Raw genomic sequence first — 21,397 nt, forward strand, 5'->3', positions numbered from 1 at the left:
CAGCATCTGAGCCACTGTGACTGCATCTCCTTCCCCTCCCACCATGGCAAGAACCCACACTGCTGTTAAAGGATTTTTGTTAAAACAGCCTTGGATTTATGATGTTCTGGACATTTATGAGAGTGGGGATGCCCGTGGCTTCTCCCCAGATTGCAGTGGCACTTAATTAAAGGAGCTGTTACTCAAGCTAGAATTCTAATGCCATTTTCTCCTCTTTCTTCCTTCCAGAGGGAAGTGCAACATCTCCCATTTCTCTGACATATTTGCTGCTAGAGAGTTCAAGGCACGAGTGGATTCATTTTTCTACATCCTGGGCTATAATCCAGAGACCAGGTAAGTGAAAATGGCTTTTAAACTCCACTTCACCACTGACCTGAGCTGGTGCTCACTCAAAGGTTGGGCTTGATGATCATGGAGGTCTGTTCCAACCTTAATTCTCTGAAAATTACTCAGGGGAAGGAAGAAAGGTTAAAATCCAGCTGGCAGGAGGCTGGGCTGGAAGGGATGCAAGGGAGAAGCTGCATCTTTCTGAGTGTGGGTTTATACAGGAGAGAAATAAAAACAGAAAATAAAATTCTGCGGTGAGTCCTGATATCCAGGTGCATCTCTGAGTAAATAATGTGCTGCTTCTAAACAGCTTCTTGGAATTATGGAAGTTTTTTAAAGCTTGCAAACTTCAGCAGGAATTCTTGGCTGCCTTGTTGGCTGAATGTACACCCTTGAAAATACCTCTAAAAATTATTTGTGTATTCAGTTGAAATTTAGACACTTCTAAGAAATCAAATTGAAAGTTTTTAAGTGTGGAAATTCCTGCTTTCATGTGTAAATAACTGTCCAGGGTCCCTAATCAGGAATTCCTGGTGTATGTTTTGCTGGCCCTGAACAAATGGGAAGTACAGAAAGAATTTTTTGGGATCAGTTCATACTTGAGGAAGGAGTGTCCATGCTCTTCAGTCTGCCTGGAAAGGTTTCCTCAGCCAGCCTTGGCCAGCTCTGTTTGGAAAGCTCAGTCCAGGCTGTGGCTTTGTTGTTTTCTGGGTCCAAACATGACACTTTCTGCATTTATGGGATTTTCTAGCACAGAAAATGCCCCACAAGTGCCAGCCTTGAGGATTCTTTGGACACAATCAGCTGTGCACCTTGATTTCCAGAAATATCCTGGAGAAAAGTCTCATTGGAAGTGGGGGTTAACATAACTAATAAATACTTGAATTGTTCTGTGCTGGATTTACTGTTTCTGAAGCAGATCTGGATCTTTGTGCTTGAGGGCATTGCCACTAAGTGCCTGCAGTGAGGAGGAGCTCCCTGAGTGGTATTTGTTAGGAAATTGCCTGGTTTTGAGGCTTCCTTGCCTCTCTGGGGTGTCCCAGTCTGTCTTGGTGGCTGGGATGGGGCTGGGCTGCTGCAACTCCTCCCCCAGGCATTTCCCCTTCTCTGGGAAGCCCTGGGGATGCCCCAAATTCAAACACCATACCCTCAAATGCTTCTGGAGCACCACTGGTGTCTTCTTTAGAGCTGTCCACGAGGCAAGGCCTGGGGAGGTTTTCATGGTGAGGTTTTAATTGATAAGTTTTTCATGGATAAGGTTTTTATGAATCAGGTTTTCATGGATGAGGTTTTTTATGGTGAGGTTTTCATGGATAAGGTATTTATGAATCAGGTTTTTCATGGATGAGGTTTTTCATGGTGAGGTTTTCATGGTGAGGTTTTCCATGATGAGGTTTTAATTGCTAAGTTTTTCATGGATGAGGCTTTTCATGGATGAGGTTTTTCATGGATGAGGTTTTCATGGTGAGGTTTTCATTGATAAGGTGTTTATGAATCAGGTTTTTCATGGATGAGGTTTTTCATGGATGAGGTTTTTCATGGATGAGGTTTTTCATGGATGAGGTTTTAATTGATAAAGTTTTCATGGTGAGGTTTTCATGGTGAAGTTTTCATGGTGCCCCTCTGGAATGTTCAGCACCCTCCCTGACCCCTGTGTTTGTCACTGTGCTTCACTTTGGGCTTGGAGTGTTGGTAGTGGTGCCTAAGGGATGGTCTCTCCTGGGAAATGGCATTTTTGTTGCTGGCAGTGGGGTTTTAAACCCACTTTAATTCTTCCAGCTGTTAGAGGATGACTGAGCCTGAAAGGATCAATGAAAGGACAGAGCAGAGCACTTAGTGATCAGCTAATTACCCAAATTAGCCAGCTCTGCAAAGTCAGCTTTTCTTCATTTGGTTGCAGCCAGGTTTCTTTTCCTAACTCAGGCCTGTTTTTTGTTTTGGAGTGGGGAAGGTTCAGAGAGAGGAACCAAGGGAGGTTGGTTGGAGTATGGCTGTGTTCAGAGGATAGAAAGGAATGATAACAAAAGCTCGTGACTCTCAGAGTCTGACACTGGATCTTTGACTGGTTATTAAGAAGAAACAACTCAGATTAATCAAAGATGCACCTGTTGGTAAACAATCCAGACTACCTTCTACAACCATCAGATACTTATTGTTTACATTTCTTTTCTGAAGCTTCTCAGCTAGAATAAGAGAAAAATCCTAGCAAAGGGTTTTAACAAAAATGCCCTAGTGGCATTTTTGGATTTTTGGGCTGTGTTTTGCTGGTGGCTCTGAGTTTCTGCTGCTGCATTTCCTCTGCTGTGGGGAGTGAAAGTGTTGGGGCACATTTCAGGGCTGGGGTTTGTCAGCTCCATCTTGCACTCCATCTGCTTTCCTAAAGAGGGGTTCTGGTTCCGTGGGAGGGTGAGAAACACTCCTGCTTGTGGGAAAGGTTCTGAGGGTGCAGAGAGCCCTGCTGGAGATGTGGGGTGAGCCTGAGCCCCAAAAACCCCGAGCTGGGCTCTGTGTGTGCACGGGGATTTCTGCCTGGGGCATTCTGGGCTCACCATGAGATGCTCAGGAACTCCTGCAGCGCTCTCAGATGCAGCTCAGCGTGGTGGGGATCTATTTTAACCTGTTTATACGTTTGCAAAGAAGCTATTTTTGTGTGGTTGTATTTGCAAAATAAGTTGAAAAAAACCCCAGACTGCAGAAACATCCCCAGCCCTGGGGGGGATGTGTAGGACGAGGCCCTTTTGTTGTTGGAGGACACAGAGCTCAAGGAAAGGTTGTTTTGTTCTTTCTGTGCCATTTGAAACTTGTGATGCACAAGGAAATTGTGTATCCACCTGTGCTACATGAACATTCCTCACCGGATTGCTGCACAGGAAAATGAAGGATTGTTCTGGGACTGGTCGGTTTTGCTTACTCCATCTTTCGAAATACAGTATTTGGGGAATTTTTTATCCTTCTTTAGCCTCATGGTAGCTGGAGGCATCTCAGGAGCTGGAAAACAGAGGGATGTGTCCCAATTACAGCTGGGCTGGGTGCAGTGAGGGATCCCCCAGCCCAGGCCCCTCAATCCTGCATCCCTGCATCCCTCCCTCATCCCTCCATCCCTCCCTCATCCCTCCATCCGTCCGTGCCTCATGGATCCCCTCTGTATTTATTGGCAGATCCCCTCTGTATTTATCATTGGATCCCCACTGTATTTATGTACAGATCCCCTCTGTATTTATGTACAGATCCCCAGCTCTATTTATCAGCAGATTCCCCACTGTATTTATTCACGGATCCCCAGCTGTACCAGCAGATTCCCAGCTATGTTTAATTAGAGATCCCTGCTGTATTTATCGGTGGATCCCTGGCTGTATTTCCAGATCCCTGGCTGTATTTATCAGCAGATCCCTGGCTGTGTTTCCAGATCCCTGGCTGTATTTATCAGCAGATCCCTGGCTGTGTTTATTTATGGATCCCTGGCTGTATTTAGCAGTAGATCCCTGGCTGTGTTTCTTTATGGATCCCTGGCTGTGTTTCCAGATCCCTGGCTGTATTTAGTAGATCCCCCGCTGTGTTTATTCACAGATCCCTGCTGATGTTTATTTATGGATCCCTGGCTGTGTGTCCAGATCCCTGGCTGTATTTAGCAGTAGATCCCTGGCTGTGTTTATTCACAGATCCCTGCTGTAACCAGTGGATCCTGGCTGTATTAATTCGCGGATCCCGGCTGTATTTATCCGCAGATCCCGGTGTTTTTGCGGATCCCGGCTGTTTTTGCGGATCCCGGCTGTTTTTGCGGATCCCGGCTGTTTTTGCGGATCCCGGCTGTTTTTGCGGATCCCGGCTGTTTTTGCGGATCCCGGCTGTTTTTGCGGATCCCGGCTGTTTTTGCGGATCCCGGCTGTTTTTGCGGATCCCGGCTGTTTTTGCGGATCCCGGCTGTTTTTGCGGATCCCGGCTGTTTTTGCGGATCCCGGCTGTTTTTGCGGATCCCGGCTGTTTTTGCGGATCCCGGCTGTTTTTGCGGATCCCGGCTGTTTTTGCGGATCCCGGCTGTTTTTGCGGATCCCGGCTGTTTTTGCGGATCCCGGCTGTTTTTGCGGATCCCGGCTGTTTTTGCGGATCCCGGCTGTTTTTGCGGATCCCGGCTGTTTTTGCGGATCCCGGCTGTTTTTGCGGATCCCGGCTGTTTTTGCGGATCCCGGCTGTTTTTGCGGATCCCGGCTGTTTTTGCGGATCCCGGCTGTTTTTGCGGATCCCGGCTGTTTTTGCGGATCCCGGCTGTTTTTGCGGATCCCGGCTGTTTTTGCGGATCCCGGCTGTTTTTGCGGATCCCGGCTGTTTTTGCGGATCCCGGCTGTTTTTGCGGATCCCGGCTGTTTTTGCGGATCCCGGCTGTTTTTGCGGATCCCGGCTGTTTTTGCGGATCCCGGCTGTTTTTGCGGATCCCGGCTGTTTTTGCGGATCCCGGCTGTTTTTGCGGATCCCGGCTGTTTTTGCGGATCCCGGCTGTTTTTGCGGATCCCGGCTGTTTTTGCGGATCCCGGCTGTTTTTGCGGATCCCGGCTGTTTTTGCGGATCCCGGCTGTTTTTGCGGATCCCGGCTGTTTTTGCGGATCCCGGCTGTTTTTGCGGATCCCGGCTGTTTTTGCGGATCCCGGCTGTTTTTGCGGATCCCGGCTGTTTTTGCGGATCCCGGCTGTTTTTGCGGATCCCGGCTGTTTTTGCGGATCCCGGCTGTTTTTGCGGATCCCGGCTGTTTTTGCGGATCCCGGCTGTTTTTGCGGATCCCGGCTGTTTTTGCGGATCCCGGCTGTTTTTGCGGATCCCGGCTGTTTTTGCGGATCCCGGCTGTTTTTGCGGATCCCGGCTGTTTTTGCGGATCCCGGCTGTTTTTGCGGATCCCGGCTGTTTTTGCGGATCCCGGCTGTTTTTGCGGATCCCGGCTGTTTTTGCGGATCCCGGCTGTTTTTGCGGATCCCGGCTGTTTTGCGGATCCCCGCCGCGTCCATTGCCGGAGCGGCGGCGGAGCCGTTCCGGAGGGAGGAGGAGGAGGAGGAGGAGGAAGGAGGAGGGAGGGTCACAGCACATGCTCAGTGCCGCCGGTCCGAGGGCGAAGTTTGTGCGTTCTGCGTGCGGGCTTAGGTCACAGCACAAGCTCAGTGCAGGCTCGGCGAGGTCTCGCAGCCCGCATGTGCCTCCATTTTGGGCTGGGAGAGGGGAAAAGGCAGAGTTTGGGCCGGGAGCAGAGCGCCCAGCGATCCAGGCCGGCCCCGGGCCGCTGTCACAGCCATGGACGATCCCTCCGGGCCCTGCAGGTAGGCTCCATCGCCGCGGCCCCTGCGGTGATTCCGGGCTCCTTCCGTGGCTCCTGCGTGCTCCCGAGAGCGCTGCCAGCGGGGCAGCTGGGGGCTCCCGTGCAGCTGTGTGCATGCAGGTGTGCAGCTGCAGCAGCCAGGGCTGCGAGGGTGCTGTGACAGGAGGGTGCAGGTACAGCAGTGAGGGATGCTCAGGAGTTGGGATGCAGTGACAGGGTGCAGGTACAGCAGTGAGGGATGCTCAGGTGCTGCCCCTGCGGTGATTCCGGGCTCCTTCCGTGGCTCCTGCGTGCTCCCGAGAGCGCTGCCAGCGGGGCAGCTGGGGGCTCCCGTGCAGCTGTGTGCATGCAGGTGTGCAGCTGCAGCAGCCAGGGCTGCGAGGGTGCTGTGACAGGAGGGTGCAGGTACAGCAGTGAGGGATGCTCAGGAGTTGGGATGCAGTTACAGGGTGCAGGTACAGCAGTGAAGGATGCTCAGGTGCAGTGACAGGGTGCAGGTACAGCAGGTGAGGGATGCTCAGGTGCTGTGACAGCGTGCAGGTACAGCAGTGAGGGATGCTCAGGAGTTGGGATGCAGTGACAGGGTGCAGGTACAGCAGTGAGGGATGCTCAGGAGTTGGGATGCAGTGACAGGGTGCAGGTACAGCAGTGAGGGATGCTCAGGAGTTCAGGTGCTGTGACAGGAGGGTGCAGCTGCAGCAGTGAGGAATGCTCCCTGCTGATGGAGAGCACTGACCCTGTATTTAGCTACCTGGGCTGGCCAGGTAGCACCAGTGCATGGCAATGGCAGTAGTGCTGCCCTGTGCAGGACAGCAGCTCAGGGGCAGCTGTGCAGCACCCCAGAGGCTCAGCAGGCATGGGTCAGGCTGGTGGGGTAAAGGGCAGGGCTCTGGGTGCCTGTGGGACAGCCAGCAGTGTCACTGCTGGGTGGAAATGGGGCTGTGCTTGGGTCACACCTGTGTGCTCTCATTGCCAGGCCCTGTCCCTGTCCTGTCCTGCAGGGCTGGGCTCGCTCAGGGGGCTGCTCTGGGGCTGTGCAGGCTGCAGAGGGGTGGAGAGGGGACAGGGCTGTGTGTGCTGCTCACAGTGACAGCCCTGGACTCGGCAGGGTGGCCCTCAGCCCTGCACACGTTGTCACCCACCTGGCAGGGGCTGGGTCACGGAGGGACAGCGGCTGCTCACCTGGGCACAGAGTGGCACAGCACGGGGAGCAGCTTCAGACTAACAGAGCAGACGTTTGGGTGAGAAGAGAGGGAGAAATTCTTCCCTGGCAGGGTGGGCAGCCCTGGCACTGGTGCCCAGAGCAGCTGGGGCTGCCCCTGGTCCCTGGCAGTGCCCAAGGCCAGGCTGGACATTGGGGTTTGGAGCAGCCTGGGACAGTGGGAGGTGTCCCTGCCATGGAACAAGATGGGCTTTGAGGTCCCTTCCAACACACCCCAGTCTGTGATTCTTGTCAGAAGCTGAGGAATGAGTGATGAATAAAGCTGCAGAATTCTGCCCGTGTCAGTGCCACGTCCATGTCTGTATCCTGCCCCAAGTGTCATTCCTGTAACCATCTCCTTTTGTACCTGCAGAGCATAAAGTAAATCAACAGCACCTCTTTCATGTGGATCACTCTGGCCAGTGGCTGAACAAAGTCCTGCTGGTGATGGCAGAGCTCAGCTCCCCTGAGCCTCAGCCTGGCTGCATCTCCTCGTGGCTTGGAGAGGAGTCTCCATAGGCCTGAGCTCTGGACACATTCTTATTCCTAATAAAGGAGCTCCTTGAGTGTGTGCAGGCATCCATCAGTGCTCTGCAGGAATACAGGGATGTGGCAGCTTGTGTCCTTAGCACTGGTTTTAAACGTTCCCTTCTAGACAGAAGAGAAGGGCTTGGGCAGCCAGGTCATCACCAAGCAGCTCCTCAGGTCTGTGTGGAGGTGTACACTTGGGTTTAACAATACAACCAGACACCATGAACAGAAACCCAAGCTCCCTGCTCCCCCAGGCCAGGACCAGCAGCCCTGGTGGCCGTGGGGGCAGGTTTGGGGTGTGCAGGCTCTGGGCTGTCCCTGGGCAGTGCAGCTGGGCTCCTGCAGCCATTCCCTTCCCCAGGGACAGCTCTGTCCTGCCTGCATGCCCAGCAGATTCTCCCAGTTCAGGCACTGCTGCTAGGTGGTCTGGTGAGTTAATGCCACTCCAAACAGCTGTTAGAAATTGCAGATACATCATGGGAAGTGCTTGGATATTGTCCTTTGGATGAAGAATAGTCTCTTCCCTTTGTTCTACCTTCATTTCAGCTTTTTTTCCAGGCATAAATCAGCAAGATTACCTCTTTCCCCTTCCTTCCAATTCTTTAGGATGTAATTTGTTTTAATTAGAGCTTGTTTCCAGGTGCATGGTGGAACCAGGGATACCTTCCAGCTCCTTGCATGCTTCCCATTCTTCATGCTTACCACCTGTGACACGAGCTGCTGCCTGTGCCCGTGTGTGCTGCTCACGTCTGTGCTGTCAGGCAGGTTCAGAGCCCAGGGCTGAGCACTGCCTCTGACCTGATGGGGCTGGGTGGCAAAGGTCCCACTGGCCTGCACAGGAGCTCTGCTGGGGCTGTGGAGCCCAGGCTGCTTTAACAGGGAATATTTGGGAATGTGGGAAGTGCAAAGGCTCTGCCTGGCCATTTTAGAGAGTGTACAGGACCAGCACTGACCTCATTTACACACTGACCCTCCAGGTCAGTGCTGCTGTAACAACACTCTGCTTCTACTAAAACCACACGTGAGCAGATAAAAACCTTGGCATTATGCAGTGGCTCCCGGTAATTAATTTATTTATTTGAACTTATGATCAGAATGCTGGACCTTCTCTGGAGGTAAGCAGGTGTCAGAGGTGCTCCCTGGCAGCAAAACATTCCCAGCCAGGTACCTCCTGTGTGGGGAGAGCCCTTCCTTCCTTCCTTTGCAGCATCTTGGCTGAATTTGTGTCACCCCCATCCCACCTTTGGCTGGGGGACACCACTGGGGACTCTCTGTAGGCTTTTTATTTTTTTTTTTTCTTTCTCTATAAACACGGTGACAAACCAGCTTTATCTTGAGAAAGCTTTTCCTGTGTGGCCCCAGCTCGTTCCTCCTGCAGCAGCATGGGGTGCAGAGCAGCCCCCAGTGCTGGCCCTGCAGGCAGGAGCAGGCTGGGGCTGTTGGGACACGTCTGCTCCTTCCTGCCCTGGGCTCAGCAGGCACGAGAACCTTCCCTGTGCCTGAAATACAGCTTGGATTTTTCACCCAGAAGACAAAATTACTTGTATTTTTAAAATATATTTTTTAATTATTGCGACACAGTTACAACAGGTTTTGAATGAAGCTTAAGCACACAAGGGGCAAGGATATTTTCTGAGCATTAGGATGCTGTTTCTGTAAAATGAAATTTAAAATCTTGCTTAAAGAATGAAGGTTTAGGACACAGGTGAATTCAGGGGCTTGTTCCTCTGAGGTGTTTAACTCATTTAACTCAGGTTTGAGGTAGTTGTGGGGTTTTTTTGGTTAAAGGTTGTGCAGCCTGAACGTGTTTGTCCCTTTTGTATTTTGGAGTGTGCAGTGGTTGAACGTGACACGCATAAGATAATTTTGGGTTAAAATTACAGCTCCACTTGGCCCAGTTTCCTGCCTCCCAACAGTGACCATAAACAGATGCTCTTGGCTGCAGTGCCACTTTCAGGCCCTGATAAACTTGGTTTTCATCTGCTGAAGTTGGAGTGGAGTCATTTTGTTCTCCCCTGTTTTGTCCCTCTAGACATGGAACAGAATGATCCTTGCCAGATGTTTTAGAGCTGCCTCTGAAGAGCAGGGGTCTTTCATCTTGGGTATTGACTATTTGATTTAAAGGATTATTTTAAAAAACCACAATTTTTCTTGGGAGTTTCTATTAATTTTGCAGAAATCACAAGTATCTAGGAATTGCTTTGCTGTGTCCCGCTCTCAGTGGATGTAATTGATTGTCTGGCCATCAATAATGGCTGGTTAGTCAGTGCCAAGTTTGTAATCTATTCCATAGCACATATATCTAACATGGGCCTGCTGTTATTCAGTAAAGCCACTGGTGTTGATACCAGAACCCCAAATCTCATGGCATTCATTGTTCAGTGCTACAGCTTGTTATTGTGTATCAAAAACAAACACGCAGCCCAAACCCCTCGATATGCTGCCTTGAAGACCTTTCCTCTTTTAATCCTTGGCCATACAGAAATAATGACCTTTTTGTCAAGTGTTTTTGGACACTTCCTGAGCTGTCTGAGAGGAGGTTTGTGGCTGAGTGAAGTGGCTGCTTTAAAAACCTTCTTCTGTTGAAGCATCCCTGTAATTTAATTTGGGATCACCTCAGTCTGCAGAATGGGGATGGGTGCCCGGGGTGGTTCTGTGGTAGCACAGAATGCTCTGTGTGGGTTCTGGTTTTGCTTTGGGGTTTGTTTGGGTTGTTTTTTAAACTGAAGGGCAGCACTGAGTTGTCTCTGGGGTTGGAGCTGTTCTGGCTGGCTGAGAGCACCCAGGGCAGGGTGAGCACAGCAGCACAAACAAACCCAGGCAGCTGCAGAGGAGCTGCAGCAGGGTGAAAAATGTGCATTTACTGCAGGGCAGCTGTGCTGCTGAGCTCTGCCAGGGGAAAGGGAAAGGGGAAAGCAGCAGCAGCAGCATTGCTGAGATCCCCGCTTGCAGGAGACCCCTGGCCCTGCAGGGCACCTGGGTGTGCTTCAGCAGGAGCTGCCAGCTCCTGGCCAAGAGCTTCCCTGGGCAGGGGGCTGGCAGGGGGGACAGGGCTGAGCACAGACCCCATGGCCCCAGCCCTGGGGGAGCTGTGCTGTGATTGCCAGCCCTGCCTCCTGGACAGAATCCTGAGCAGAGTCCTGTCCCAGCTCCTCCCCAGAGCTGTTCTGCTGGGCTTTGGGGCACCCCTGGTGGCCCTGTCCCTGCCCTTGGTGGCACTGTGTGCATGGACAGAGCTGCCAGCTGTGCCAGCCTTGGGTGACTGGTCAGTGCTGGGGACAGGGCAGGGGACAAACAGAGGATGAAGCTGATTCCTGTGCTGGGAACTGTGCTGGCCCTGCTGTGCCAGCCTTGGGTGACTGGTGAGTGCTGGGGACAAGGCAGGTGACAGAGATTGAAGCTGGTTTCTGTGCTGGTAACTGTGCAGGCTCTGCTGTGCCTTTTCCCCCCTGTCTGCTCCTGCCCAGAGGGGGAAGGAGGGCTGTGCCCCAGCTGTGCCCCAGCTGTGCCCAGCCCTGGGCTGCTCTGGGTGCCCTCCTGGGAGGGTGTGTGCCCCCAGGAGCCCCCAGGTGCCCTGCTGGCCCAGGGGAGCTGGAGCTGCCCTCCCTGCCCTGCTGGGGCTCTGTGCCTCTGCCTGCCCTGCTCTCCTCCTGCCTTTTTGATATTCCAGCTCTGGCTCCCAGCTCCTTTCTGACCAGCCCCTGTTTACTTTGCAGAACACAACGTTGCCATGGCAACAGGTTACTTTTCAAAGGGAACATCTTGTCATTATATTTAATCCACTGCAGCTGAGGAGGACTGAAATATTAAGTTGTTGTTGCTATGGATACTGCTTTGTTACAGCAGTTTCTTTTGTGTCACATTTCATATACAGTGTTGGCTCCTTTTTTCCCTTTCCCATCGAATAAACACAGGATGCCATTCCATTCTCATTGTAATTGCCCTCACCAATATGATTTAGCTTCAAATCTGCACTGCATTTTAGTTTCCATAGCAAGGATTTTTCTCTCCTTTTGAAAGCCATTGCTGGGGATGTGGAAGCAGCAGAAATCACAGAGCAGATTGTCCTTGAGCAGCCAGGGGCTCTGTGCCCTTTGAAAATCCAGGGGGGATGTGGAGCAGCCTGCCAGAGCAGCTCAACCTTTGGGCAGGGGAGGGAGCACCTGGAGGTGGGAATGTTCCCAGGAAATGGGGATTGGGGCTGGAAAGACACCCAGAAATGTTTCTGTGGCTGCAGAGCCCCACTGGGGTCCCACAGCAGCAGAAGTCCCATCCCAAACTTTGATTTTAACTTTGCAATTAGAGGATGGTCCAGCCTTGGGTTTTAAATGTCTGTTTATGGTATTGAGTGTGGTGCAGCTGAAGAAATTGGGAGCTGGGGGATGTTTGGTTCTTCTGTCTGAGCTGGAAGCAGCCCAGGGCTCAGGGTGGGCACAAACCCTGCACAGGAGCACTGAGAGCAGGGATGTGCATGGCCTAAAATGAATTCTGGGAGGAAGAGAAGAGCATCAGCATTTTCTGTTGTCAGCTTCCTCACAGGGAAGGATTCTGACCCCTTGTAGTAACCTGGTATTTAATGTAGAACTTTGTAAATAGAAAATTGATTTCCTAGTTCAGTCATTTCCTTGCATAACCTGAAAACAAGAAAAGTGTCAGGTTGTCTTGCAGAAATATGCATTGGGGGAGGACATTTTGATGTGTTCTGGTTGTTTTCTGGAGGCTTTTGGCTCACATTTGGAGAGGATTTGTTTCCTGGGAGGGTGGCACTGTCCCAGCCCTGCCCAGGAACACCTTCCACAGAGCAGGTTACTCAGCACACCTGAGCACAGCCCCTCCTGTTCCCCAAATATTGTGTAATTTCTGCTCCATTTCCATTGGAAATACAGCGACAGAAAAGATCTCTGAATTTCATTAATTGCAATTCTTTCTCATTGCTGTTTTTCCTTTGTGCCTAGGAGGTTAAACAGTACCCAAGGTGAAATCAGAGTGGGACCCAGCCACCAGGTAAGAGCTTTGTTTGTGCTCAGTATCCAGAGGTGCTTTGGCCTCTTGATGTGTGCAGATGACAGTTGTTTAAAACTGCATGTGTTCAGGCAGGTGAGGGATTTCAGAATCATCTCTGGGTGACTCACTTCAGTGAGTCCTTCAGCCTTCCTCAGCTCACTTACTGGGATTTTTCTGTGTCACATGTTGATTTCTTCATGATTTTCAGTAGCAGAGGTGCTATTGGGTTAATTCTTGAGTAAGATTGAGGGAATGTGAGCAACTGCTGGAAGTTAAAGAAGTGCTTTAAGTCATTTGGATGGTTAAAACAGAAATTGAGGGAGCTGCTGAGGGTGTTCACACACTGGGAAGCAGAATAAGGTTAAGACTCTAGATGTTCCTAGTATGTTAATTCTAATTTGAGAGAAATCCTTCATAAGCATTGGAAATAATCTGTTCTTAAAGAGTATTAACATGCAGCTTGCTCTGGTTCATGGGGCCAGATCTGTCACTGGGAGCTGGGGCCTCTCCTTTTCCTGAGGAATTCACTTTGTAGTGTCCAAGTGCTGGAGTTTTGCATCCAAGTGATGAATATTCATTCAGACCCTCTTAAAAATCTTGTTTAAGAACTAGTGAAAGTAAATATTTATGGAACCTGATGTCACATTCTCGAGGATGTTTTGCCTTCAGAGGAAAAAAAAGTCCTTGGCAATTAAACCTGTAGTGTTCTTTTCAGTAGTCATAACAAGAGCACTGTAAATGATACCTTCAAAACAACTTTCATCTCAAATTGTCATCTAATATTTTGGCAGGCATTAGTCACCCTGCTCTAAGGTGTAATTAGCACGTGCATTTATGGATGGGGAGGGAAAAGGAGGAAGAAGGCCCATGGATTTGGAATACTGTTAATCCTTTCTTGAGCCTGCCTTTGTTCCCTCACTCATCCTGGCTTCTGGCAGATGTCCTCACTGCCTGCCCTCCGTGACTGCCCTCCGTGAGCAGCAGAGCCAGAGCCTGGGGTCCCACAGGGGCTCCTGCTGCCTCTGGAGCCCTCATTTCCCCCAGCTGTGCCCTGGAGCTGTCAGAGCTGTTGGCTTGGGCTCTCCTCAGTGCCCTGATCCCCTGCCCGTGTCCCCAGGGACAGCAGAGGAGACAAGTGTTGTGTGGGGCTGCAGAGTGCTAAGGATTCACCTCCGTGCCCTGAGTGTGTCCCTGGGGCAGCCTCTGGCTGCAGGTGACAGCCAGGCAAGGCTGAGTGCCCAGCCCTGGAGGTGCCACTCGTGCTCTGGGCTGGGGACAGCGTGGCCGCAGCTCACAGCTTCATCACCTTGGACATCTCCAGCCTCAGGGGTGCTGTGAGGAGGAGGAAGCTGCTCCTGGGAGTAGCTGCAGTAATGCAGCTCAGTGCAGGGGTGCAGGAGGGCTGCTGCAGCCCCTGCTTGCTGCAGTGCCTCTCTCTCAGAAATCCCAGGGCTGCCTTATCCCTTGCCAGAAGAGAACTTCAATGACACAGCCATTTTCCCAGGCAAGAAGGAAAATAAAGTACAGATTAAAGAGCAGAACATGAAAGACATCTGAACCTGTGACTTGTAATTACTGGTTATGTATAAATGTTGCCTCTCAAATACGTTTAGCGTTGTGAGTATAGGAGGTAATTATAGGGCTTAAAAGCTGTTTCTGAAGAGGCTCTCAGCTATCTCATCTCAGAGCAGGAGATGACTAAAGATGCTAATTGGGTCTCTGGATAGAGTGTAATACTTATTTAGAGGCAGTGTTCATTTTGCTGAGCTATCTCCCTTTCAGGAAATGTCTTTGTTTCCCTTCAGAGTTCCAGTGATTTACGGAGCATTTCATTTTAAACTCAGTGTCAAATCTGTAGGCTTTCTTGCTGATTTCAAATGGGACCCATCTGGTAGCTACCTTCCTGCCTTCCTTCATGTGTGTTCTGGGAGGGTTTCAGCAGCTGGATCAGCATCCCTGTGACAAATGCAGCTGCTGTGTCTGAGGGGAATTGTCCCCTGGCTCTGGCTCTCCAAACCAGGGGCTGTGCAGTGCAAAGTGCTGTCCTCCCATCTCTGCTGCTCTGTGTGCAGAAGGGCTCGCTGGCCGTGGGCTGAGGTGCTGCTAGCCCAGAGTTACCATCAGGAAAGTCACTGCCCTTGTGAGGAAGGAGTGCTGGGTGAAGGGGATGGGCTGGGCTCGACGCCCCGGCGTCCCCAGAGCTCCGAAACGTGGAAGAAACCCTTCAGCAGCTGTTGTCTGACACCTTCCACCTGCCAGATGCCACTGTTGCAGAGAATTTCAGAGGCTGTGCGTGCTGCTGGGCGAGGAGCAGCTGCCATGTGTGTGTGCCCTGGTTTTGCAGGCCAAGCTCCCTGAGCTGCAGCCGTTCCCGTCCCCGGACGGGGACACGGTGACACAGCACGAGGAGCTGGTGTGGATGCCAGGAGTCAACGACTGCGACCTGCTGATGTACCTCAGGGCAGCCAGGTGAGTTCAGGCACCTTCCTGCTGTGCCTGTGGCCTTCTGGGCAGGGCTGGGCAGGGCTGGGGTGGCTGCAGCTCCTCCTGCCCTCGGGGATGCTGTGGGTGCCAGGGGCATCAGCTGAGACGTTGGGTTTGAGGCAAGAGCTCTCAGATTTGGGCCAGCACAGCAGCCTCCATCATCTGTGCTCTGGAGTTCTGCGAGGGCAGTGTGTGCTGTGGGATGGGTGACAAGGGAGGAGCTGCTCAGGGTGGAGCAGAGGGTCCCTGCAGGGACTCAGTCCCCTTGGGAGCTCCAGTTTGCACTTCAGCTCTTCCCTGGTGGGTTCAGCAAGCCCACTGGTGGGCTTCGCAGTAATTCAGAGTCTCAGGAAATTATTTGCAGCTTGCAAGAATTCAGAGGCTGGGGAATGTGCAGTTTCAGTCAGTTTTCTGACATTAAAACCAAGATGAGAGCACAAAGTTTGCTGTCTGCTGAGACTGTTCTGTCTGCAGGTTTCAGCTTCTGTAATCCTGCTCAGGCTCTGCTCCTTTGGCAGTGCAGACTCGTGGCTGATGAAAGCAAATTAGATTGGCTTGTGATGCTGGATTTATTCTGTGTTGGGGTGACTCAGCTTGGCAGCTCTGTGGTACCTTACTTGAAGCGCGGTGTCGCAAGGCCCTAAAATCCCTGATTTGAGGTGTAAAGGCAGAGTGTGTGCAGGGCACTGCGAGCTGAGGAGTTTCCCCCTGTCCCCCTGGCTTTGCAGGAGCATGGCAGCCTTTGCAGGGATGTGTGACGGGGGATCCACGGAGGATGGATGCGTGGCTGCCTCGCGGGACGACACCACCCTCAACGCCCTGAACACAGTGAGTGACCCCGGGAGCAGCAGCCTCCTGCCCCTCTGCCCCTCCTGGCCTCCAAAGCAGGCACTGCATCAAGGCTTGAGCCACGTTTTGGGATCACATTTCTTGGTGCTAACCTGCTGTCAAACGCCAAGTGGTTTTCAGAGCTCCAAGCTGGGTGGTGAACTCGCGGGTGCTGCCTCGAAGGTGACCCCAGTGAGTTTTTGGGAAGCTGCTCAGGGCCCCCAGCTGGAACTGAGCTGGCTCTTGGGGTCTGGTCTGGGTTTTGGCTGGAGTTGAAATGCATTCTGCACAGGGAGATGCTCCCTGTGCTCCTCTCCCCTGGGATGGAGGCCCCCGAGTGCCTCAGCCCTCTGCCCTTGGCTGAGCTGTGCCCTGACATCCTTCCCAGAGACTCACACTTCTCTTAAGGTCAATAATCATTAAAGAGCTTTTGGAATTGGAATTTCTTTCCCCTTATCTATAATAATGGCCTAATGCAGAAAATTCATTTAACTTCACTGCTTCTCCATCTACTTTAATTACTCCCTTTAATCGTTTGGCAGCCCGAGGAATCTGCAGTTGCACTGGTAGAGTTCTTGCTTCTGAAATTACATTAGTCCCAAAATATTTTGGTTTTGTTCTTCTGGTTCTTTTCTCTTTGTGTTTCTAGTGCATATCTATTTTAGGAAATGCTTTCCTTGTCCACTTTGAATTTTTCTAGAAAAGAGTTTCCTTATAAATAATAGTTCTGTCAGGGATATTTTAAGAAACTTTGACTTATTTCTGAGACCCTGCTTTTTTGACTTTAAACAGTTCAGGTGGGTCACCTGTTGTCCTGACAAAATGCTGCCTTTTTATCTTTCAGTTCAGCACCTATTTAAAAGAGATCAGATGTATCTGATAAATGATTTGTGAGCCTCTTAACCTGCACTAAGTTGTGTCTTTGTTTAGAAATTACCATATGCAACCCAGAAGATGAATGTAAAAGAAAATGGTGTGCTATGATTTCTTATTATGGAAATCCAATAAACTTCAGGGTAGCACTTCACATAAATCAGTCTTGACAAGCTCCTTTGCTGCTGTTTTATTTATGTAATAACAGGTGCTGTAAGCCCCCAGAATGATTTATTGTTAATTATGCCAGATAGAAATGAAGATCATGGAAGGCACAATGCAACACACAGACATGACATACATGTATTTATATCTCAGCTCACTGAGAGGATTATTCACTCAGCATTCCAGGTGAATTCCAGCTCCTGGCCCTTTGTTTGGCTTTTGCTGCCACATCTGTCACTGCAACCCTTAGGAAGGAAATGAAGTTTTCATGTGGAGTTTGCTGCCCTCCTGATGGGGCCCCTGTGGGACTGGAGGGCTGGAGGAGGACACAGCAGCTCCTGCAAACCTTTCCCCATAATAATGGTGCAGAAATGACCCCAGAAAGCTCCTGCTGCTCTGGGGAGGAGGTGCCAGGTCTGGCAGGGCAGGGCAGGGTGGAACAAGGTGAATGTTGAGCACAGAGCTTGCTGCTGCTGGCAGTGCTGAGGAGGGAGAGCTGGGGGAGCCTGGGGGTCCCTTCCCCTCCCTCCTTCCCTGCTCTTTGTCTCCAGACTCTGATTCAGCTCCAGATGTGGTTTGAGATCCTTTCTGTGTCCACACCAGTGCAAAGGCAGAAACTCCTGACCTCTTGGATCCTTCAGAGGTTCTGCAGTGCTGCTCCCAGAGATCCCAGGCCAAGCAGGGATTCATTCCCTGCTTTGTGCTCAGATCTGACAGAGCTGCAGAGGAAGAATCCATTCCCAGAGGTCAGCCTTGCCTGGAGCAGCAAGGCCTGGGGCAGGCAGGCTGCGAGCTCAGTGTGGAGCTGGGAATCTCTGGGGTTTGCTTCATGTTTCTGCTGGGGAAATCACAGCCAGCCACTCCTGTTTATCCTCATCAGATGGAAAAATAGCACCACTTAAGCTCATGTAGTGCTGCATGGAGGAGAGCCCAAACAATGATATGCTAATATTGTGTAAATCTCTCTTTACTAATAGTGTTGTTGTGCCTTCTCATGGCTCTGCTGCATGGGAACGTGTCATTATGAGTGACAAACATGACAGGCTAATCTCAGTGCAAGGAAATTCACTTCTAACTAAGATGTCACCCAGACAAATTACTCCCTGTTTTAACTTGCCCTTAGACCAGATTTTCTTGTTCATTAACTACAGACAAGGTTGAAAGCATTAAAAAAAATTATTTAAATATATGTTAGCATTTCTCCTTACGACTGGTTTTCCTGGTGGCTGATGTTAATGAGCAGCTGCTCCTCTGGTTCACACAAACTCCCTGCCCAGGCCTGTCCCAGGCTGGAGCCACCTCAGTGCTCGAGACAATTGTGCCACTGGAGTTTCCATCCATCCTCATCCTCGCTCTTACAGGCAGGGCAGAAGGGGCCAAACCCCACTGCTGTGATTGCTGATAACATTTTGGGAGAATATACAAAATACTGCTGGTTTTTGAAAGGTGTTTTTCAAGTGCTGTGGTGAGTTTTGCAGGTAATTTCTTGCCCTGGCCCTGGTGGAGCACTGGCCATGCCTGCAGTGCCCCACAGCTGTTTTGCAGCTGCATTTTGGGCTGCTTGGCACCTCCCTGGCAATGCCAGGGCATCACAAACATCAGGCTTTTTAATCTTCAGCAGCAGCTCTTTAGATGCCTAAAATAGATTAGAGCTGGGGGAAAGAGCTGGAAGTTGGGGTTTTTGTTAGTTTTTAAAAAAAATTTTATCTGATACCCAAATTATACCCTAAAGGGCACTTGGGGCTCCTGTCTTGCTGGGTTTTAGCAATGATAGCAATTAAAAGGAGCATATTCTGTTTTCATAGTAGGGCAAGATGTGCATAGCTGTACAGAACATCCACAGCCCACTGAAATTTGTCAGCTCTGCTGCTGAAAGAAGTGGCCTGAATTGCATTTTGTATCAAAGGAGGTGTTGGGTTGGAGTTGTCACACCAAAGATGGAGCTGCTCGTGGCAGCCATCCCCATCCTGCTCCTCATTTTCCTTGTCCTTTTCCTTCTCCCTCACCATCCCATGGAAGGGCCAGTCTGGAGCTGGGGAACTCTGGAATTGCAGGGCTGTCCCACCCATGCTGGACGTGCTGCAGCCCTGTTGAAGTGGGTTTAGCTGGACAATCCCTTCTGCTCCAAGGTCCAGCCCAAGCCAGGCTGGCACTCGGTGCTTCTGGAGCAGCTCAGTAAAACTCCCAGCAGATTGCAGCAATTTTTCCTTGGAGAAGAAGGCTCTGGGATCTCAGTGCTCTTAATGGACTGCAATTATTTAATGCTGAGCCCTGAATGCAGCCTGACTGAGCTGGGCTTTTCAAGGCACAGCATAATGGCTGTAATTGCCAAAGGAAGCCTTGCTGGAGCAGGAGCTGCCAGATGCAATGGCACTCTGCTCTAAAAAGGTCACAGGAAAGGGACATTTAAATTAAGTTATAAATTACAATTGAAGAACAATATTTTGATGAGCAAGCCCAGAGATGTCAGAGCTGCAAGATGTAATTCATGGGTTCATTACAGACTGGAGGTGCCTGACAGCTGAGCCATGCCAAAGGAGAATTTATTTGCAGCATCACCCAGACAGAAATGGCAGCTCTGCTCAAAGAATGCAGGAGGAGCTGGAACCTTGTGGGAATGTGCAGCCTTGATGTGAAATCCCTTCCCTGGGACCTGCCTTTCTGTATCAGCAGTGGAAAGGAGCCTTTGGGGCACCTGCAAACCAGAACTGTGCTTTAATCCTGTCCAGTGGTGCAGAAGTTGCTGTATTTTCTGTTTCAGGGTGCTTTTGTGGTGGTTCTCTTTGTTGCAGTTGCTCACAGATCAGATCTCACGGAGGTGCCAAATTTGGATGCAGAGTTAATGCTAAAAATGGAGATTCTCTGGCTGCCTGGACAATGATGCAGTGTTTATAGAAGTACCTGGAGAAGTTGAAGCAGAAGTTAATGAAAGCAGAGGCAGTCATCATTAGCTGTTATTTATACTCTGAACCTTGCCAGTAAAGTGCTCAGGAATACAAATGGCTGCAAGTAGAAAGCAGAGAATGAGCCAGGCTGGAACATGTAAATTTAACTCCAGCACTTAGAGAAAATATTTTTCCTTTGTGCTGCATTATTCTACTCCTGGCATTTATAAAACCTTTTTTTCCCCACTCCCACCTGCTAAAATTAACATTTTTCAGGAGACCCTGAGCTTGTGTCATGTTTTCACAGGGGCCTTCTGTGCTCCATGGCTCCTGTGCTGGCCTTTGGGGTTGTTATTAATGTCATTATTGCTCAGAAGTTCATCCCACATAATCTGTGCCTGATCTGGGGCAGCCTTGCTGCCCTGTGAACTTCTCTTTTTCTGGAGCAGTTGCCTGTCAGCCCAGGCTGTTCTTTCTGGGCTTGTCTGGTTTATTTTTCCTTGCAGATTGAGCTGCCTGGGCAGTGCCAGGGAAAAACACGTGTTGTCCTTGAGGCAAAATAAAGATGCCCTCCAAGTTACAAAGAGGCTTTGGCATTGCTCCTGATTTGGGAGGGAGCAGGGAGGGGAGGGAAACAGGAGCTCCATTCTGCTCAGCACTGTCACATCTCCTGAGAGAAAAATCCTCTGGGTAGTGGCATGCACGGAAAAGAGGCATTTGCAAGGTGAGCTGGCAAAACAAACAGTGCTTTTTTCTTGGAGATGGATTTGTTCCCAGGGCTGGAGTACAAACAGGGAGGAAAATTAATGTGTACCCAGCAGAAAAGGCAACATCTTATTTTCATGCCTCTAAGTAGGCATTGCCTGCCACAGGAGCCTTAGAACTATTTTTTTTTTTACAGTTTTTTATTTTTTATTTTTTTCTCCTGCTGACCACAGGAGACTGGAGCCAAGTTGTGTGAAGTCCAACCCAAAGTGCATTAATTTTAATTTTGTCACGGCTGACGTTGAGCCCTGTGAGTGGGAGGGAGCAGTGTGCCTTTGGGTTGAACATTACCTGGGGCAGGTGTAGGAAGGGAGGGGGATCCCTGCTCGCTTCAGTGCTGCCTCTCCCCTGCTGAAACCTCAGTTACCCCTCAGGTTGTTTACACCTCACTTCATACATCATCAGGAAAAATAATTAGGCAGAGAACATCTCATGTGGCTCCCTGTAGTGGTTTTTTTTTTCCCCCTCCAATATCAGATCACTGCTAATTCCTTTGAATGATCTATTTGTCTTCCTTCTTTTTCAGCTACATGAAAGTAACTACGACGCTGGAAAAGCCCTGCAGCGCTTGGTGAAGAAACCTGTGCCAAAGCTGATTGAGAAGTGTTGGACTGAAGATGAAGTGGTAGGAAATGATTTATCTCCTCCAGCCTTTATGGTTCACCTTGCTGCTCTTGCTTTTTTATGCTGTTTTTTTGTTTAGTTTTTTTTTTTCCTAAAGAGGTTCTCTTTATGAGCAGGAAGAGGGTGGGTGTGTAAATAAAAATACACATGCATGGGTATATAAATGAAAAAAACTGATCCCAGTGCATGACAGAATTAATTACTCATGGAAAAGTGGCAGGAGAAAAGTTTGGTTGATTTTTTTTTTTTTTTTTTTTGCCTTGAGTGTCTCAATTTTTAAGCTGGTTAATTGGTGAAGTGTTTAAATAAGTAAACAAAAATAAAAATGTGATCTTATTAAGCTACTAATAAAGCTGGCATTGGTGTTAGGAAATAGAACTGATTAATGGAGGAGACTTTCATGTCCTCTTA

General features: G+C 50.1%; 1 protein-coding gene across 1 annotated transcript in view; it reads left to right on the forward strand.

Moving 5' to 3' along the window:
* Window positions 1-21,397, forward strand: part of RERE (arginine-glutamic acid dipeptide repeats) — a 104,563-nt gene that overhangs the window by 27,038 nt on the left and 56,128 nt on the right. The window contains exons 5-9 of the mRNA XM_041460261.1: window positions 229-333; window positions 12,314-12,362; window positions 14,707-14,831; window positions 15,575-15,674; window positions 20,889-20,987. Coding sequence (XP_041316195.1) covers window positions 229-333; window positions 12,314-12,362; window positions 14,707-14,831; window positions 15,575-15,674; window positions 20,889-20,987 — 478 coding nt within the window. The remainder of the gene's footprint in view (window positions 1-228; window positions 334-12,313; window positions 12,363-14,706; window positions 14,832-15,574; window positions 15,675-20,888; window positions 20,988-21,397) is intronic.

This window comes from Pyrgilauda ruficollis, unplaced genomic scaffold (assembly GCF_017590135.1).
Source record: "Pyrgilauda ruficollis isolate IOZ18807 unplaced genomic scaffold, ASM1759013v1 scaffold141, whole genome shotgun sequence".
Lineage (NCBI taxonomy): Eukaryota > Metazoa > Chordata > Aves > Passeriformes > Passeridae > Pyrgilauda > Pyrgilauda ruficollis.